The 14,915-nt window shown below is 38.1% G+C and overlaps 1 protein-coding gene across 1 annotated transcript in view; it reads right to left on the bottom strand.

The window, feature by feature from the left end:
- LOC142107590 (cysteine-rich protein 1-like) overlaps positions 1-14,238 on the bottom strand; it is a 46,157-nt gene extending 31,919 nt beyond the window's left edge. The window contains exon 1 of the mRNA XM_075191102.1: positions 14,147-14,238. Within this exon, the coding sequence (XP_075047203.1) occupies positions 14,147-14,189 (43 nt within the window). The 5' untranslated portion in view covers positions 14,190-14,238. The remainder of the gene's footprint in view (positions 1-14,146) is intronic.
- Positions 14,239-14,915: the final 677 nt, after the last annotated feature.

The raw sequence follows: 14,915 nt of genomic DNA, 5'->3' as shown, positions 1-14,915 counted from the left end.
ATAGGATTTAGATCTGGAATCATTTATGGACACTTCAGAACAGTCCCACAGCTTGTCTTGAACCAATACTGAGTGCTTTTGAAATGTGCTTGTGGTTAGTCATACTGGAAGACCCATGACCTTCAACAGAGACCCAGCTTTTTGACACTGAGCTCCAAAATTGCTTGATAATCTCCAGATTTCATGATACTATGAACACCTTCAAGCCACCCATTGCCAGATGCAGCACAGCAGCCCCAAACCTCCATGTTTGACTGTAGCGCGGTATTGTTATAATTTTACTTTCTGTAGTCATAGTGATGATGTGCTTCACCAAAAAGCTCTAATTTGGTGTCGTCTGTCAAAGAAAGTTGGTCTGTTCAGATGAGTTTTGGCAAACTCCACCCAGGCTTTCTTATGTCTCTTTCAGCAGGGGGCCTTCTTGGGCCTTTTATTAAGTTGGATAGTACAAGTTGAAACTGTTATACCTTGTATCTGAAGGTCAGTTTGAATCTGTTTGGTAGCTTATTGAGGTCCTTTCTTCTCCATTCATACAATCTTTTATCAAGCTTTCTCTTTCCAAGGAGGTTGGCTTACAGTGCCATTGGCCTTAACCTTCATAATAACATCAGGTCAGGTAGAAACAGGAGCACCAAGGTCTCTGTAGATTGATTTGTAGCCTTAAGGTCATCCATTCATGCTTGCAATTTTCTGTCTGACCTCCTCTGATAATTTTCTAGCTTTCACAGTGACACAAAATAGGAGAATGAGTCAGTTTCTCTATTTAAGCTTGTTTAATGGGTGATTATTATATTTTAAAATATTTGTCCAGCCCATTTAAGGATTTCTGTGTGGAACAAGCAACTACTTAGTACATTTTCCTGATTTTTATATTTTTATTCCACTGCAAACCACAAAAAATACATATGTGGATACCATAATATTTTTTTTAGTTTCAACAATTCTCTGGAACAAATCGTTCAATAACTGCAAGGCTGCTAATGATTTTGGTTACAAGTGTATATTTTCTGTTTAGATATCTTGTTCACTGGACTGATGCAGATTTGTTTACATGGTGGTGAATTTTTGTATTGCGTATTCCTCTCTCATTGCACAGTGCTATTGCACAGATGGCATTTCAGCATCCTGAAGTTGCTAAATACATCTTAGTTGCTAAGATGTACTGATGCTATGATAAGTATATTAGTATATACACACACACACACATATATATATATATATATATATATATATATATATATATATATGGAAGCACATAAGTGGAAGCACATTTAAGTATTTTAGTCGATGTAGTGAATTAATAGTTATAAGTATTTAGTAGTTCTAAATAATGTTTGATTTTAGTAATGTTTATTTCATCAGGGGTTCATGTTGAATTGAACACAGTTTGCGTTTTTGGGATATAATATGTTTTTTTACATTGGAGCATGCACATAAACCATTTCAGAACTAGTGCTTTTTGCAGTGGATTTATTCACCATAAAATGCAATTTGCGTTGAGCCCCTGAATTGTTGTCAGCTATCTCTAATATTCAGCAACCATGTCATGTTTCAAAGATTCACCCCTGGATATTTTAAGCCCAGGATATGCCCTCATTTTGCAATATTCACCAACTGTACAACAAAATGTCTCTATTTCACCATGTAGAGTGTTTTTACCATTTTATTATAGGGACTGTAAAATGTATTGAAGAGATGTATCTAAAGTGCAAATACTTTATCACTTTCAGTAAACTTGTCATGACTGGAAATCTACAACTCCAGGATCCGACAAGAGTGCTATGCATAATGCAAGCTCTCGCCAACAGACCCCTCTCTACCATATGTTTTAGGTCTGCACCTCATTTGTCTACCTAAAATGTAACTATTATAATTTTATGCTTAACTTGTATTTGTGGGAGTGTTATGTTTTTATTTTTTAACTTGTACTTTTTTTTTACTTTAACTTGTAATTATATATTGTTTATGCTACTTGCAATTGTACTTGTATGACTTGTACTTGTAATTTATGTAATTTGTATGCTGACTATATTCATTTATTCATGGCATCCATGCATGTATATATATTATATACCTAGGGGATGATACAGAGTGGGATGTACGCCAGTTTATGTAGCACATCCTATCTGCAATCCTTTTGCACATGCTCGGAGCAATTGGAGGCTTATGTGATGCTGTACCTTAACTTTTATAAACAACATAAATATTCCAAGCCCCATCTGGAGTTTTGTTGTTTTTTTTTTTGAGAAAATAATTTTATTGGTTTTTGATAGTTGATAAATAGATCACATAAAATATATTTTTTTAAGACCTTTTTTTACAAATGTTGTTATGGTATACTGTTTGTCCCCCCACCTCTTGAGGATTGACCACAAGTTCTCAATGGGATTAAGATCTGATAAGTTTCCTGGCCATGGACCCAAGATTTCGATGTTTTGATCCCCGAGCCACTGAGTTATCACTTTTGCCTTATGTCAAGGTGCTCCATCATGCTGGAAAAGGCATTGTTCGTCACCACACTGTTCTTGGATGGTTGGGAGAAGTTGCTCTTGAAGGATGTTTTGGTACCATTCTTTATTCATGGCTGTGTTTTTAGGAAAATTTGTGAGTCCACTCCCTTGGCTGAGATGCAACCCCACAAATGAATGGTCTCAGGATGCTTTACTGTTGGCATGACACAGGACTGATGGTAGCACTCACCTTTCCTTCTCCAGACAAGCATTTTTCCCAGATGCCCCAAACAATCTGAAATGGGATTCATCAGAGAAAATGACTTTACCCCAGTCCTCAGCAGTCCAATCCCTGTACGTTTTGCAGAATATCAGTCTGTCCCTGATGTATTTCCTGGAGAGAAGTGGCTTCTTTGCTGGCCTTCTTGACACCAGGCCATCCTCCAAAAGTCTTTGCCTCACTGTGCGTGCAGATGCACTTACACCTGCCTGCTGCCACTCCTGAGCAAGCTCTGCACTGGTGGTGCCTTCAATCCCACAGCTGAATCAACTTTAGGAGATGGTCCTGGTGCTTGCTGGACATTCTTGGGCGCCCTGCAGCCTTTTTCACAACTATTGAACCTCTCTCCTTGAAGTTCTTGATGATCCGATAAATGGTTGATTTAGGTGCACTCTTACTAGCAGCAAAGTCCTTGCCTGTGAAGCCCTTTTTGTGCAAAGCAATGATGACTGCACGTGTTTCATTGCAGATAACCATGCTTAATAGAGGAAGAACAATGATTTCAAGCACCACCCTCCTTTTAAAGCTTCCAGTCTGTTATTCTAACTCAATCAGCATGACAGAGTGATCTCCAGTATTATCCTCATCAACACTCTCACCTGTGTTAACAAGAGAATCACTGACCTGATGTCAGCTGGTCCTTTTGTGGCAAGGCTGAAAAACAGTGAAAATGCTGTTTTTGTGATAAAGTTCATTGTCATGGCAAAGAGGGACTTTGAAGTTAATTGCAATTCATCTGATTACTCTTAATGACATTCTGGAGTATATGTAAATTGCCATAATAAAAACTGAGGCAGCACACTTTGTGAAAAATAGTATTTTTGTCATTCTCAAAACTTTTGCCCATGACTGTATAGTGGCAGAGAGTGAGGGGCGGAGGTACTTTTCCAAAATGCTGCTATTAAGCATTTAGCTGTATTCAAAATGTGTTTCATTAGCTTTTGTATAGGCTGGGTGATGTTAGGAAGCGGTCTGGTGAAATAAGAGTATAACAGCGTAATAGATTCAACAAGAGTATGGATTTGCTGTAAATAGGTCTGTATGTTTGGAAATCTTCACTAAACGTACAGCAGGGTACCACGAAAGCCACAACCTCTCCAGCATTGGTCAACCGAGTTAGGAAACATAGCATGAAGACGGGAGGGGACTAAATACTCTGATTGAAATTGATGATTTAAGTAGATTGGACGTAATTTTTGTCCATTCTTTAGGACTCAGGGTTTCCCCCACATCCCACTCCAAGGCCAGGTCAAGAGGGTTTTTTATTGGTAGATTGTAGCTATTGATTAATTGATACAAGGTAGATATTAGACCTTTTGTTATGGGAGAGTAACAGAGATTCCAGAGCCGAGCATTGATTCGATAGGAGAGGTGTTTGCATGGAATAAAAGAAACGTTGTATTAGAAGATATTGATAAAATATCTTGTGTGGTAAATCTAATTGTGTTGTAGTTCTGAAAATGTAGGGAAAAATCTTCTCGGGGCCAGGTCCCAGACAAATAGCAAATTATGTGAGGTCCAGTTGTGAAACATTTTATGGTCCTAGCCTGCTGGGAAATTTTTATTATGCCAAAGGAGAACTAATAATGGATAATTTATAGGTCTGGGATACCTGGTCCCAAATGGATATGGAAAATTGTGATATGGGGATTTGAGCCCGGTGTCTGGTCCAGGGTTGGAGCGGGACCCATAGTAATGAATATGGAGAGTATAGTTGTAGTATGCCTGATTCAAACCCACTGCTGGGAGGTGAATGCCAAAGAATACATTGGGATAGGTGTTGCTTGATAATACTTTAATAGGTTTTGTAGTCCCAGACCTCCAGCTGTTTGGTGTTTGGTAACAATTCGCATTCGAACCCTAAGGCTACGGCCTGCCCATATAAACTTAGAAAGTGCTTGCTGCATGTGTATTCACAGTAGTCTGTATGACAAACTCTAGTACTGGATTGGATAGTTCCAGCTCGAGGCGTATTAGTTCAGCATAGCCCTTATATCACGTATGCCTGGCTGTGTCTGGATAGAAAAACATATATACATCTGTTAGGAGCAGTATATTTCCACCTGCTGTAGAGCAGATGTAAATGCTCACTGCTACTGATGACTTGTTATAATCAAAACTGCCGATGCGGAAGCGGATGCATCTGGACATGTGTACGCTATTTCTTGTTCTTTTTTTAACAGAAAGTTATCCCATTCTGCGACCAGCTCTTTATCAGCCCACTAGTAATACAATTCCTTACCAATTTCTGCATAATGCGGAGCTACAGGCGGAAGTGATTGAGCACCATATTAAAGAATAAAACATCTTATCAACCCTTATTAAAAACTATAGTTGTTCTATTTTGTTTTCATTACAAGTGTCAATGATAAGAAAATGATGCTCTGTACATATAATCTATTCCACTTTTAAATAGCGACAAAACATATGCCTGTTATATGGAACTTATTTGTTGTCTTTGATTATGTAGATCATTGTTTTGATGTTATTTCCAATAAAAGATACCATAATATGCTCTCACAAGTGGTTTTTTGTTTTCTAAATGTAGCTTAATAATGTCCTGACCAAGCATTCTTCATACCTCTTTCATACCAACTTTCACACTTGACCCAGTGAGCGTTACGGAGCCTGAGTTTGGAGTAGACGTCAAAGCCCCGCTCTAGATAGACTTTTCCCCAGAGAGGTACGGAGTCTAACGGTAGAGGTATTCACCAAGGATCCCCGCAAGGGAATATGGACTTCGCTGCTCTCTAGCTGCATGTCGCGGTTTTCTAAGGGAGATTAGAGCAGGGTGAGATGGAATCGAGATGGAGCATTACTGCTGGACGATCAATGCAGAGCTTCAGGTGAACGGCAGTGAACCAAAGTGCTGAGGTGTTTAGAAAGCGAATAGTGAGAACAGTACTGATTTTGAGGCACGAGGTTCCTGCAACAATACCACAGGTCGTGATCGTGTAACAGGTAACACAGGATACCAACTGAGAGGTGGTGACCTGCAGAGAACTGATGCACTGAGATCGATGGAAACTGAATAGCTTGAGGACTGGACCAATGATGAGGCATGAGGTTCTTGCAATAATACCACAGGTCTTGAACAGGTAACACAGGATACCGATGTGTAGAAGGGAGCCAGAGAGAACAGCGCCCTAACAGGTAAGGAGACCTCAAAATCTGGCAGCTTAGTAGAGAAGCAGGTGCTTTAAATCGACAGAGCTGACAGACAATTAGCCAATCAAGAGAATGCAGGAAGTTTTGAAAAGACCAGGTGTGCGCATGCTCAGTTTAGACCAGCAAGTGAATGCAGGGAGTGAGAACCAAGGGAAACAGATAAGAACAGTGACCAAAATGAAAGGTAGCTGGTGCAATGTGTGACAGTGAGTTCAACCTTTATTGCTATCAACTGTGATTGCTGTTGCTATCTATGTTTCTCATTTGGTGATCTCCAATGCCTCTTTCGTGGCAATAGGTGCTGCGCAACTTTTGAAACAAGTGTTGTGACTATTTCTAGCAGTGAGCATGATGCTACAGTAAATCACTGGGCTACACACTCCAAGCTGTTGGATTTTCACAAGACTGCCGGTGTGGCATGAAATCAACAGCTTTCTCTAGAGCTAAAATACATAGGCAGTTCAGTTAAGGATTCATGGTTGCCAACAGTTGACCTGCCCTCTAGCCAGTGCAAAAGATATGACTCCTGACAGAAGTATATGTGTCTTCATTTGGGTGAATGTAACCTAACTACACTCACCTTACAGTAGACAATGAATTTGAAGTGGGCTATTAAACCTGTTTATTGTGATTTGGGTGTCTTAGATTGCTCATCTTTTGAAGCATTGCTATCTGTGTAAGTATGTTGTGCAATATTCAGATTGGCTGTTTCTAGAAATTTGCCTTTGGCTGCTGCAATTTAGGCTACAATATTTTCTCAAATCCTATAGTACGACATACTTTGTTACTTACATTTTCACACATATAAACATACTATATTATATCAAACCACCTGAACTGCACTCAGTTATATTGCCACAGCTACCTTTTGGATGTACCCACCATGTGGGAGTAACGTGTTGCAACATTGATGCTTTCTGAACTGTCTAAATTGTGCATCTGTTATTCAGAATTGAGGTTGTTTACACACCAATTTTTTATACATATTATGCTTTTCATTAGAATGCCATGGTCATGACATTTGTTTTTAATATTAGGAATGTATTTGTTGTTGGCATTTTTGCATGTTTTAATACATTGTAAAATAAAGCTTTTGTACTGCTTTTGTTAAAGTATTGATTTTGGGTTGGGTATGGTATTCCGGTGCTTTGACTAGCGACACCCACTATAGTGACCAAAAAACCCTGAGAACTGTAACAACTAAATGATTTAAATGTAGAATTACCTTAATACAGACAGCGTAGATTTCCGAAAACAGTGTGACTGTTGGTAATACCGAAGATACTGGATTCTGGCGCTTCAATTTGACGTCACACAAGTGAGCGACATGGAAATATGTAAATTTAAAGTGGAATAGTAGCAGGTACAGCCTAACCCTAACTCTTATCTTAAAATTCCGCTTTAAATGTTGATGTCGCTGACTTGCGTGATGTGAAATTGAACCACCAGCATCCAGCATTTTTGGTATTAGCAAGAGTTGCTGAGGCATTGGAGGAACTGGGGGCACAACTATGGGGCTTAACATGAATTGGGACAAAACTATAAGGCATAGGAGAAACTAGGTGCACAAGTATGGGGCTTAACATGAATTGGGGCAAAACATGAGGCATAGGAGGAACTGGGGGTACAACTGTGAGGCTTAATGTGAATTGGGACCACAACTAGGTGGAATAAAACTGGGGGGCACAGGTGTGAGTCATAATATGATCTGGGGCACAACTATGTGGCATAATATGAACTGGGGACACTATTGTGTGGTATAACATGAATGTTTATTTGTAGGTCCCATTACTATTATTATTATAATGATATTAGTTTGATAAATAATAAATAATGAAATAATATATAAATATATATACATAGTGGTCAAAGAGGATAATTCTAACACATTAACTTACAACATTGGAGATCAATTTGAGAATTTCTTTTAGCTTCCTATTATTCTTATACTTGACCATGAGTCTCGCCACTACACATGTTTAATTCAGCATATCAGTTCTTTCTTAGACATTAATTTATTATGTTACAGTTGGTGAATCATTACTTTACCCATATTTCAGGATTGTGAAAACTAAAAGAGCAAACTGGTATCGTTAACAAATTGAATAAACAAAGGTGATCCAGAAAAGGCAATACAAATTGTCCTTAACAATGGCAGGAGGCCCAAACTTTTTGCAAATCAAATCTACTCAGCTCTCACTTAACAAATTTACCAATTAGAAATTATCCCTAAATGCTGCTCTAAATTGAAAGTCCAAAGCAATATGCAAAAATTCACACAAATAGGGACAGTTTCCTTGTAGTCCCTACATAAATACACAAATATCTCTAGTCCATTTTTTTTGTATCCATGATCTTTAAAGCCCAACATCATGTATTCAATGTATAATAGAGCAATGTAATCAAGAATGAGCGCTGTTGTGTCACCAAGGAGCAGCCTGAGTCAACATATAAAGAGCCACCTGCTCCCCAAATAAATGTATGACAAGGAAAATGATAACTCACAGCGTTGAAAGGTTCACATACATAAGAATGCCAGCATCTAACATGGATAACTGTAACATAAGAAGAAAATATACATAGAGCAGTAAAGTCCCAACATTTATATGGGGATATTTAAGATGTCCTCAAAGATGATCCCTCTTCCAAATGTGTTCTGGGTGGCCAATTAGTGGATAACCACGTGAGGGGGTCACCGTAGGGTGTATGCTTACAAGATGGTTTCTTTAAAAACTGCACATCAAACAAATTCCTGATGGGGAACACGGGGTCTGTCTCTACTGTGGTCTCCAGCAATAAAACATGTGCACAAAAGATAAAATCATAGCATAATACCATTTATTGCAAATGATTAAAATATATATAAAACCGCAGAAATTTGTCTGCTTCTAGGAGCGTACCTCACGGCAAAATATAAACAGCATATTTCAGTTCGCTACCTATTCAAGATCTTGAAAAAGAATCTACTGGATTCGAAACGCGTTGATCTAACTGGAAGATAATCGTTTAGGACTACCTGAGGAAATATTGCAGCTTTGAGAATCTACTGCCGTGTGGGTAATTGACCCCGTCTCTCATATTTATATGCTGTTTATATTTTGCCGTGAGGTACAGACCCCGTGTTCCCCATCAGGAATTTGTTTGATGTGCAGTTTTTAAAGAAACCATCTTGTAAGCATACACCCTACGGGGACCCCCTCACAGGGTTATCCACTAATTGGCCACCCAGAACACATTTGGAAGAGGGATCATCACGTATTCAATGTTTCCCAAACCAGGGTTTTTAAGCTTCATGATTTAAATGGCAAGGTTTGGGAAACACTGGATACTGAGCTTCAATGATCATGGATACAATTACATTCCAAATAACAAACCTGATTTTTATACTAGAAGTCATTTGAATGGACTCTATGGGCCTGATTCATTAAAGAAAGCAAAGCAAAACAATGAGTAAGTCTTCTCCTGGACATTAGTTTATTATTTTGCACATAAGTTAAATATTGGCTGTTTTTTCATGTAGCGCACAAATACTTGATATATTTATTTTTATGCTGAAATTTAAACTTGATCTAGGACATGCCCTTCCCCATCTGTCCTTACATTTTAAACTTAGCTCCCCCTCCAATGCAACATGATTTTGCCAAGGTTTAAAGTTACTAATTTTTTTGCTTTACTTTCCTCAATGAATCAGGCCCTATATTTGCACTACTAGTTCCATGAATGGACTCTATTCTTACATTATTTGTTTCTTTTAAACTTGTGTTTTGTCTCTTGGGGAATAAATCCTGGCTGGCTCTGGTCTAAAGAGTGTCAGTCCTGACAATCAATTTTTTGTATCTGAACTAATCAGATTAATCATTCAGAGTTTGTTAACATTCTGCATTAAAATACAATTTTTGCATCTTTTCTATACAGGACCCCAACTTTCTAGAACCCAGCTAAACGACAACAAAGCTGCAAGAACAAGCAAGACAGGTAGTCACAGCTGCAAGAACAGGTAAAAACGAATAGCACAGTCTGTCTAAATTTGAATGTAAAATACTCTTGAATATTCATTAATAAGTTCCAAATATATGACTTAAATGATATAATAAATGTCAATATATAACTCCCTATGTGCATTAATTGGTTGTTGTGCATGTGCAGTATGATGTTTTGCTTGTTGCTGAATACGAATGTAAACATTGAAACATGGGGAGGGCATTATGGGTATGTTAACCAATATATCCCTTAATCAGGCCTTGTGCACATGCACGTGAGTGAGGAATGCCAGAGACTATGAGAGTGTCAGAGAAGGGAGAGTTTGCACCCTTCCTCTGAATGTGGAGTATTATCCCACGCAGGGGACCTAGTGACTATTTTTTAGCCTGGTGACTACTTTTCAAGTGAGTCCAATGAAGTAGACTCCTGACTTTGGTGAATTGCCAACCGCTCCTTCTCTGTATCCATTTATGGATTATCCTTCCCCCCCTATGCCCTTCTTATAGGAGATCATCAGGGCTTGGTTCTTGGACCTCTACTCTTTTCACTCTACATTACATTCCTGGGTGGTCTCATCACTCTTACGGTCTCCAATATCACCTCTATGATGATGACATTTAACTCTACATCTTTTCTCCTGATCTTTCCCCTCTGCTACTCTCTTGTGTATCTGACTGCCTTTCCGCTAGCTCCTCTTGGATGTCTTCACATTTTCTCAAAATTAACATTGTCAAAACTGAACTCATTGTCTTTCCTCCTTCTAGATCTTCTTCCCATCTTGATCTGTTTAACACTGTTAACAATACCACCATCTCATCTGTTCCCCAGCTTTGCTGCCTGGGTGTCATCCTTGACTCCTCCTTAATTCTTTGCCCCCTACTTCAATCTTTCGCCTAATCCTGTCGCTTCAAACTCCCTAATATCACTCGCATCCAGCCCTTTCTATCTTAGGATGCCACTAAAATCATCATCCATGCACTCATCATTTCCTGTGTTGATTACTGTAAAATTCTCCTCCCCAGCCTCCGCCTCTCCCACCTTGCCCCCCTCAGGTCTATACTTACCACTGCTACGAGACTCATCTACCTCCCCCACTGCTCCTCTTCTGCCTCCCCTCTATGCCTTGCCTTACACTGGCATCCATTACCCTACAGAATTCTTTTCAAACTCCTCACCCTCACCAACAAGTCAGTCTCCCAATCCACTGCCCCTTACATCTCCAACCTCCTCTTTACTTACATCCATCACGTTTCCTCTGTTCGGCCAATGACCGTAGCCTCTCCTCCTCTCTGATCATCTCATCCCACTCCAGAATCCAAGATTACACCTGGGCTGCCCCCCTCCACTGGAACGACCTCCCACGCTCCATCCGACTGTCTCCTTATTTGTACACCTTCAAACGGGCACTTAAAACTCACTTCTTCCTCAAAGCCTACCAGCCATCCACCAAACCTGCTCTCCATGCCTGACCTCCACACCTCTCTTCCCCTATCCCGCCACTCGCTTCTCTTGCAATTGATCCTCTCTGACTCCCCATTGTGCCTCCTGTCTGTTTGCCCTCCCTTTAGGATGTAAGCTCTCATGAGCAGGGCCCTCTTTTCTTCTGTTCACTACCTATTCTTCTGCTCCATCTTCAATGTGCAAGCTATGGTTGGAGCTTTGAGGTCTTAGAATGTTTTGTTTATTGTTCTGTCCTACAATGTATGGTCCTCTGTCTGTATTCTGTACGGTGCTGCAGAAACCTTGTGGTGCCCTATAAATAAAGACTAATAATAAAAGATTAATAATTGCTAGTGACCTTTGAGGACTTCAAGTAAAAGAATGCCTGATCAGAAAGGGTTGCTGCTGTGCGTAATCTCCTTCCTTATTTTTGTGACAGTTTAGAACTGTTATACTACATTGTCTTTTATTTTGCCTAGTTAGACCTAGGGGTGTGGCGTGAGCCTGTGTGCATGTGTAAGTGTGATGTGTAAGTGAACCCACCGTGTTATATTACTTATGTTGATTTTCATTATTGTTCAGTTGTCCCACATTGAAAGTATTTTTCTATTGTAACCTTTACATTGTTTATGTGCATTCCCATGTGAATTTGATACACTGTGATAGTTTCTTTTATGCTAACAACCACCAATTAAATTATTCATCCCATTATTTTTCAATCTGTCCTTTAATAAATATTCAGAGGTGGTTTTTAAGAAACTGTGAGAAGACGCACATACACCCCTTAAACTGCTGAAGTAAAGGAGTGTTACAAACATGTTAACTTTCCCTATTGGTGCTAGTTTCTGCATATTACTTAAGGAGACTCAATTTGGAGCTCCCCTTACTATTTATACAATACTGTAGTGATCTATACATTTTCAGGAAGTCTAGAGCATCATTGATTTTGAATCACTATGCATAACAGGCAATTGGATATCATGCTATACAACAATTTATTTAGGCATGTAACAGACTAGATCGCATTGCTTTCAATTTATTTATTTCCCTCCATGGCATATCATCAGGGCACATCATCAGAGCAATGTTATAACTTTATACACATGAGAGTTACGTCGGTAATTAGTATCTTCCAATAGGTCAAAGCACAGGGTCTACATTCTACATACATAATTTGTCCCATAAGGGATCACAGTAAAGAAACAAACCTAGTGATGTTACTATGATATATTTTAGGACAAGAATCGTTATTATACTATTTTTCTGTCTTTAGAATAGGTTAAATACCTGCAGAAAAACACGACTAGAAACTGAGCCAAATTTCTGAATGTTTTACTTTAACTAAAATTGCAATGTGTACATTGTGCTCCAATGTGCCAGTAAATAAAGTCATGTAAAGTTAACTGCTGACAGAAAAGATTGCACCCTGCATGATATTACATTGACTCAATCCTGATTTCTTTCAACACTAGGTTGAGGCAGATAAAGTAAAGCAATCACAGCATGGACGATGAAACCAATTTAAAGAACAACTTTTATTCCCACTATGTAGAATGATATAATATGATCTGTACTGTTGATAGGGCCTTATCACACAACCAATATTGCTTTCATCCTACTCTCCAAATGTAGAACATGTAGAACGCAAGACAGAAACCCCGATTGCTTTGTTTTATTTTGCCCCTTAAAATAAAAATGCATGTAAATCCACTTTCTTGTGTGCTTACACTCAATTTCTAAATAATCTGGAATAACTGCTGTGTTGTTGGCTATAAATACTTTTCTTGTCAGTTTTGTCATATGTTAACTTGCCTTATCTATGAAGTGTATTAATTTTTTTAGGTTTAACGCTACACCTGGCTGTCTGTTTTACAGATAAGAAAGCTAAACTACAATTGATTTAAAATAAAAATGATAAAAAAAATAAAATTAAAATAAGTGCATTTTATAACTAATTATTTGTGCAACATCTTAATAGTGTTCTTGACACATTCCTTCTAGAAAACAAATAGGGATTTATTTTAGTAGCAGATTGCATTATGTAGGGATAATCAGTTAAAAATATGGAAAACAAAAATGAAAAACTGTAAAAGGGTAAATAAGGGTGAACCTGCTTCGTATATGTGAGATAAAATAGAGGAGACTCATTATTCTGCCTGACTCTGGCACTGTAATAGGTTTACAAAAAATAAACTGTTGTGGTGGTTACAAGTGGGATTGGGCTCAAAAGTTTCGGGGCCCGGCTATAACAACAAATAGTTATATGATTCAATGATGCCTATTGCTAGCTGCTTTCTTGGTGGTACAGGAGTATCAAAGTTGTCCTTTTACTAGACTTTCTAATTCAGAAGCTTTACTTGATTATATACTCTCATGAAATTTCACAATTAGTAAGTAATTTGTATCTCCAAAACAGATAATGCTAATGCGGTTTTAAGAAAGGAGCAAGAGACTAATCAATTATCCCTTCTTAAGGAGTGATACACGCTGAAAACAAAATTTATTTATAATGCTATTAAATGCAAAAAAGTTTGTTGCTGCTGTATACAGTAAACTCATTTCCTGCCTGCTGTAAGAAGCCTGGCAAATATAACAAAAACATTAAGCAATTTAATAAATACAGATGACTAGCTCCTCAGCTGCACATACCTAAATGAAAAAGTGAAATCTTTTGTTTACTTCATACTTTTCATAAAAAATGACATCAAGCACAAGCACATAAAATGCATTGGATTTTTATAAGCTACACGGTGATAAAAGATTATTTTCTGATAAAAGCTTTGTATCTGACAACATACACAAACACGAAGCAGACAAAATAACTTACCAAAATAAACAGGCTTGCCACATATGGGACAATATAAAATCATCTTTTTCTCCAAGCGCAGTGTTTAATACACAGAGGAAGCTTCACTTCAACTGACAATAAATGTTATTTCATGTGTTCTGCTTTTTCAGCAGGATGTTGTGGTATGTAAATTAGATGCTTTGATATTCTTTCAAAACATTTTTTCTTGAAGCAGCTACCTGCAAACAAATATGTTTAAAAACAATTTATCTCTAGCCCAAAAAAGGTTATTATTTTGTAATTGAAATATCCTTCAATTTTTTAATTTTCAGAACATAAAGCCCTGTTAATGTAAAAACCTATAAAAGGGAAAATATGATGCATTAATAAATAGCATTAATCGTTTACTTAACTTACCTTATATATGCTAGTGTATGGGTAATTTACAGGGCCAGACTGGAACTTGACATTAAAACTAAGGGTGTGCACCGGGCACTTTTAGTGTTTTGGGTTTTGGGTTCTGATTAGCTTGAGGTTTTTGGTTCTGATTTGTTTTGCCAAAACACCTGACGAAAGGTTTTGGTTCTGATTTTGGGTTTTGGGTTCTGATTTATTTTTTAAAAAGCATAAAAAATGGTAAAATCCTGTTTTTTGGTTGTTTTCCACTCCTACGCTATTATTAACCTCAATAGCATTCAATAACAATCATTTCCACTAATTTCCAGTCTATTCTGAACACCTCACACCTCACAATATTGTTTTTAGTCCAAAACGTTGCACCGAGGTAGCTTTCTGGACTGCGTAGTGG

The sequence above is a fragment of the Mixophyes fleayi genome, chromosome 1 (genome assembly GCF_038048845.1).
Source record: "Mixophyes fleayi isolate aMixFle1 chromosome 1, aMixFle1.hap1, whole genome shotgun sequence".
Taxonomy (NCBI): domain Eukaryota; kingdom Metazoa; phylum Chordata; class Amphibia; order Anura; family Limnodynastidae; genus Mixophyes; species Mixophyes fleayi.
The sequence above is the reverse complement of the archived record's forward strand: the minus strand, read 5'-3'. Positions and strand labels throughout refer to the sequence as shown.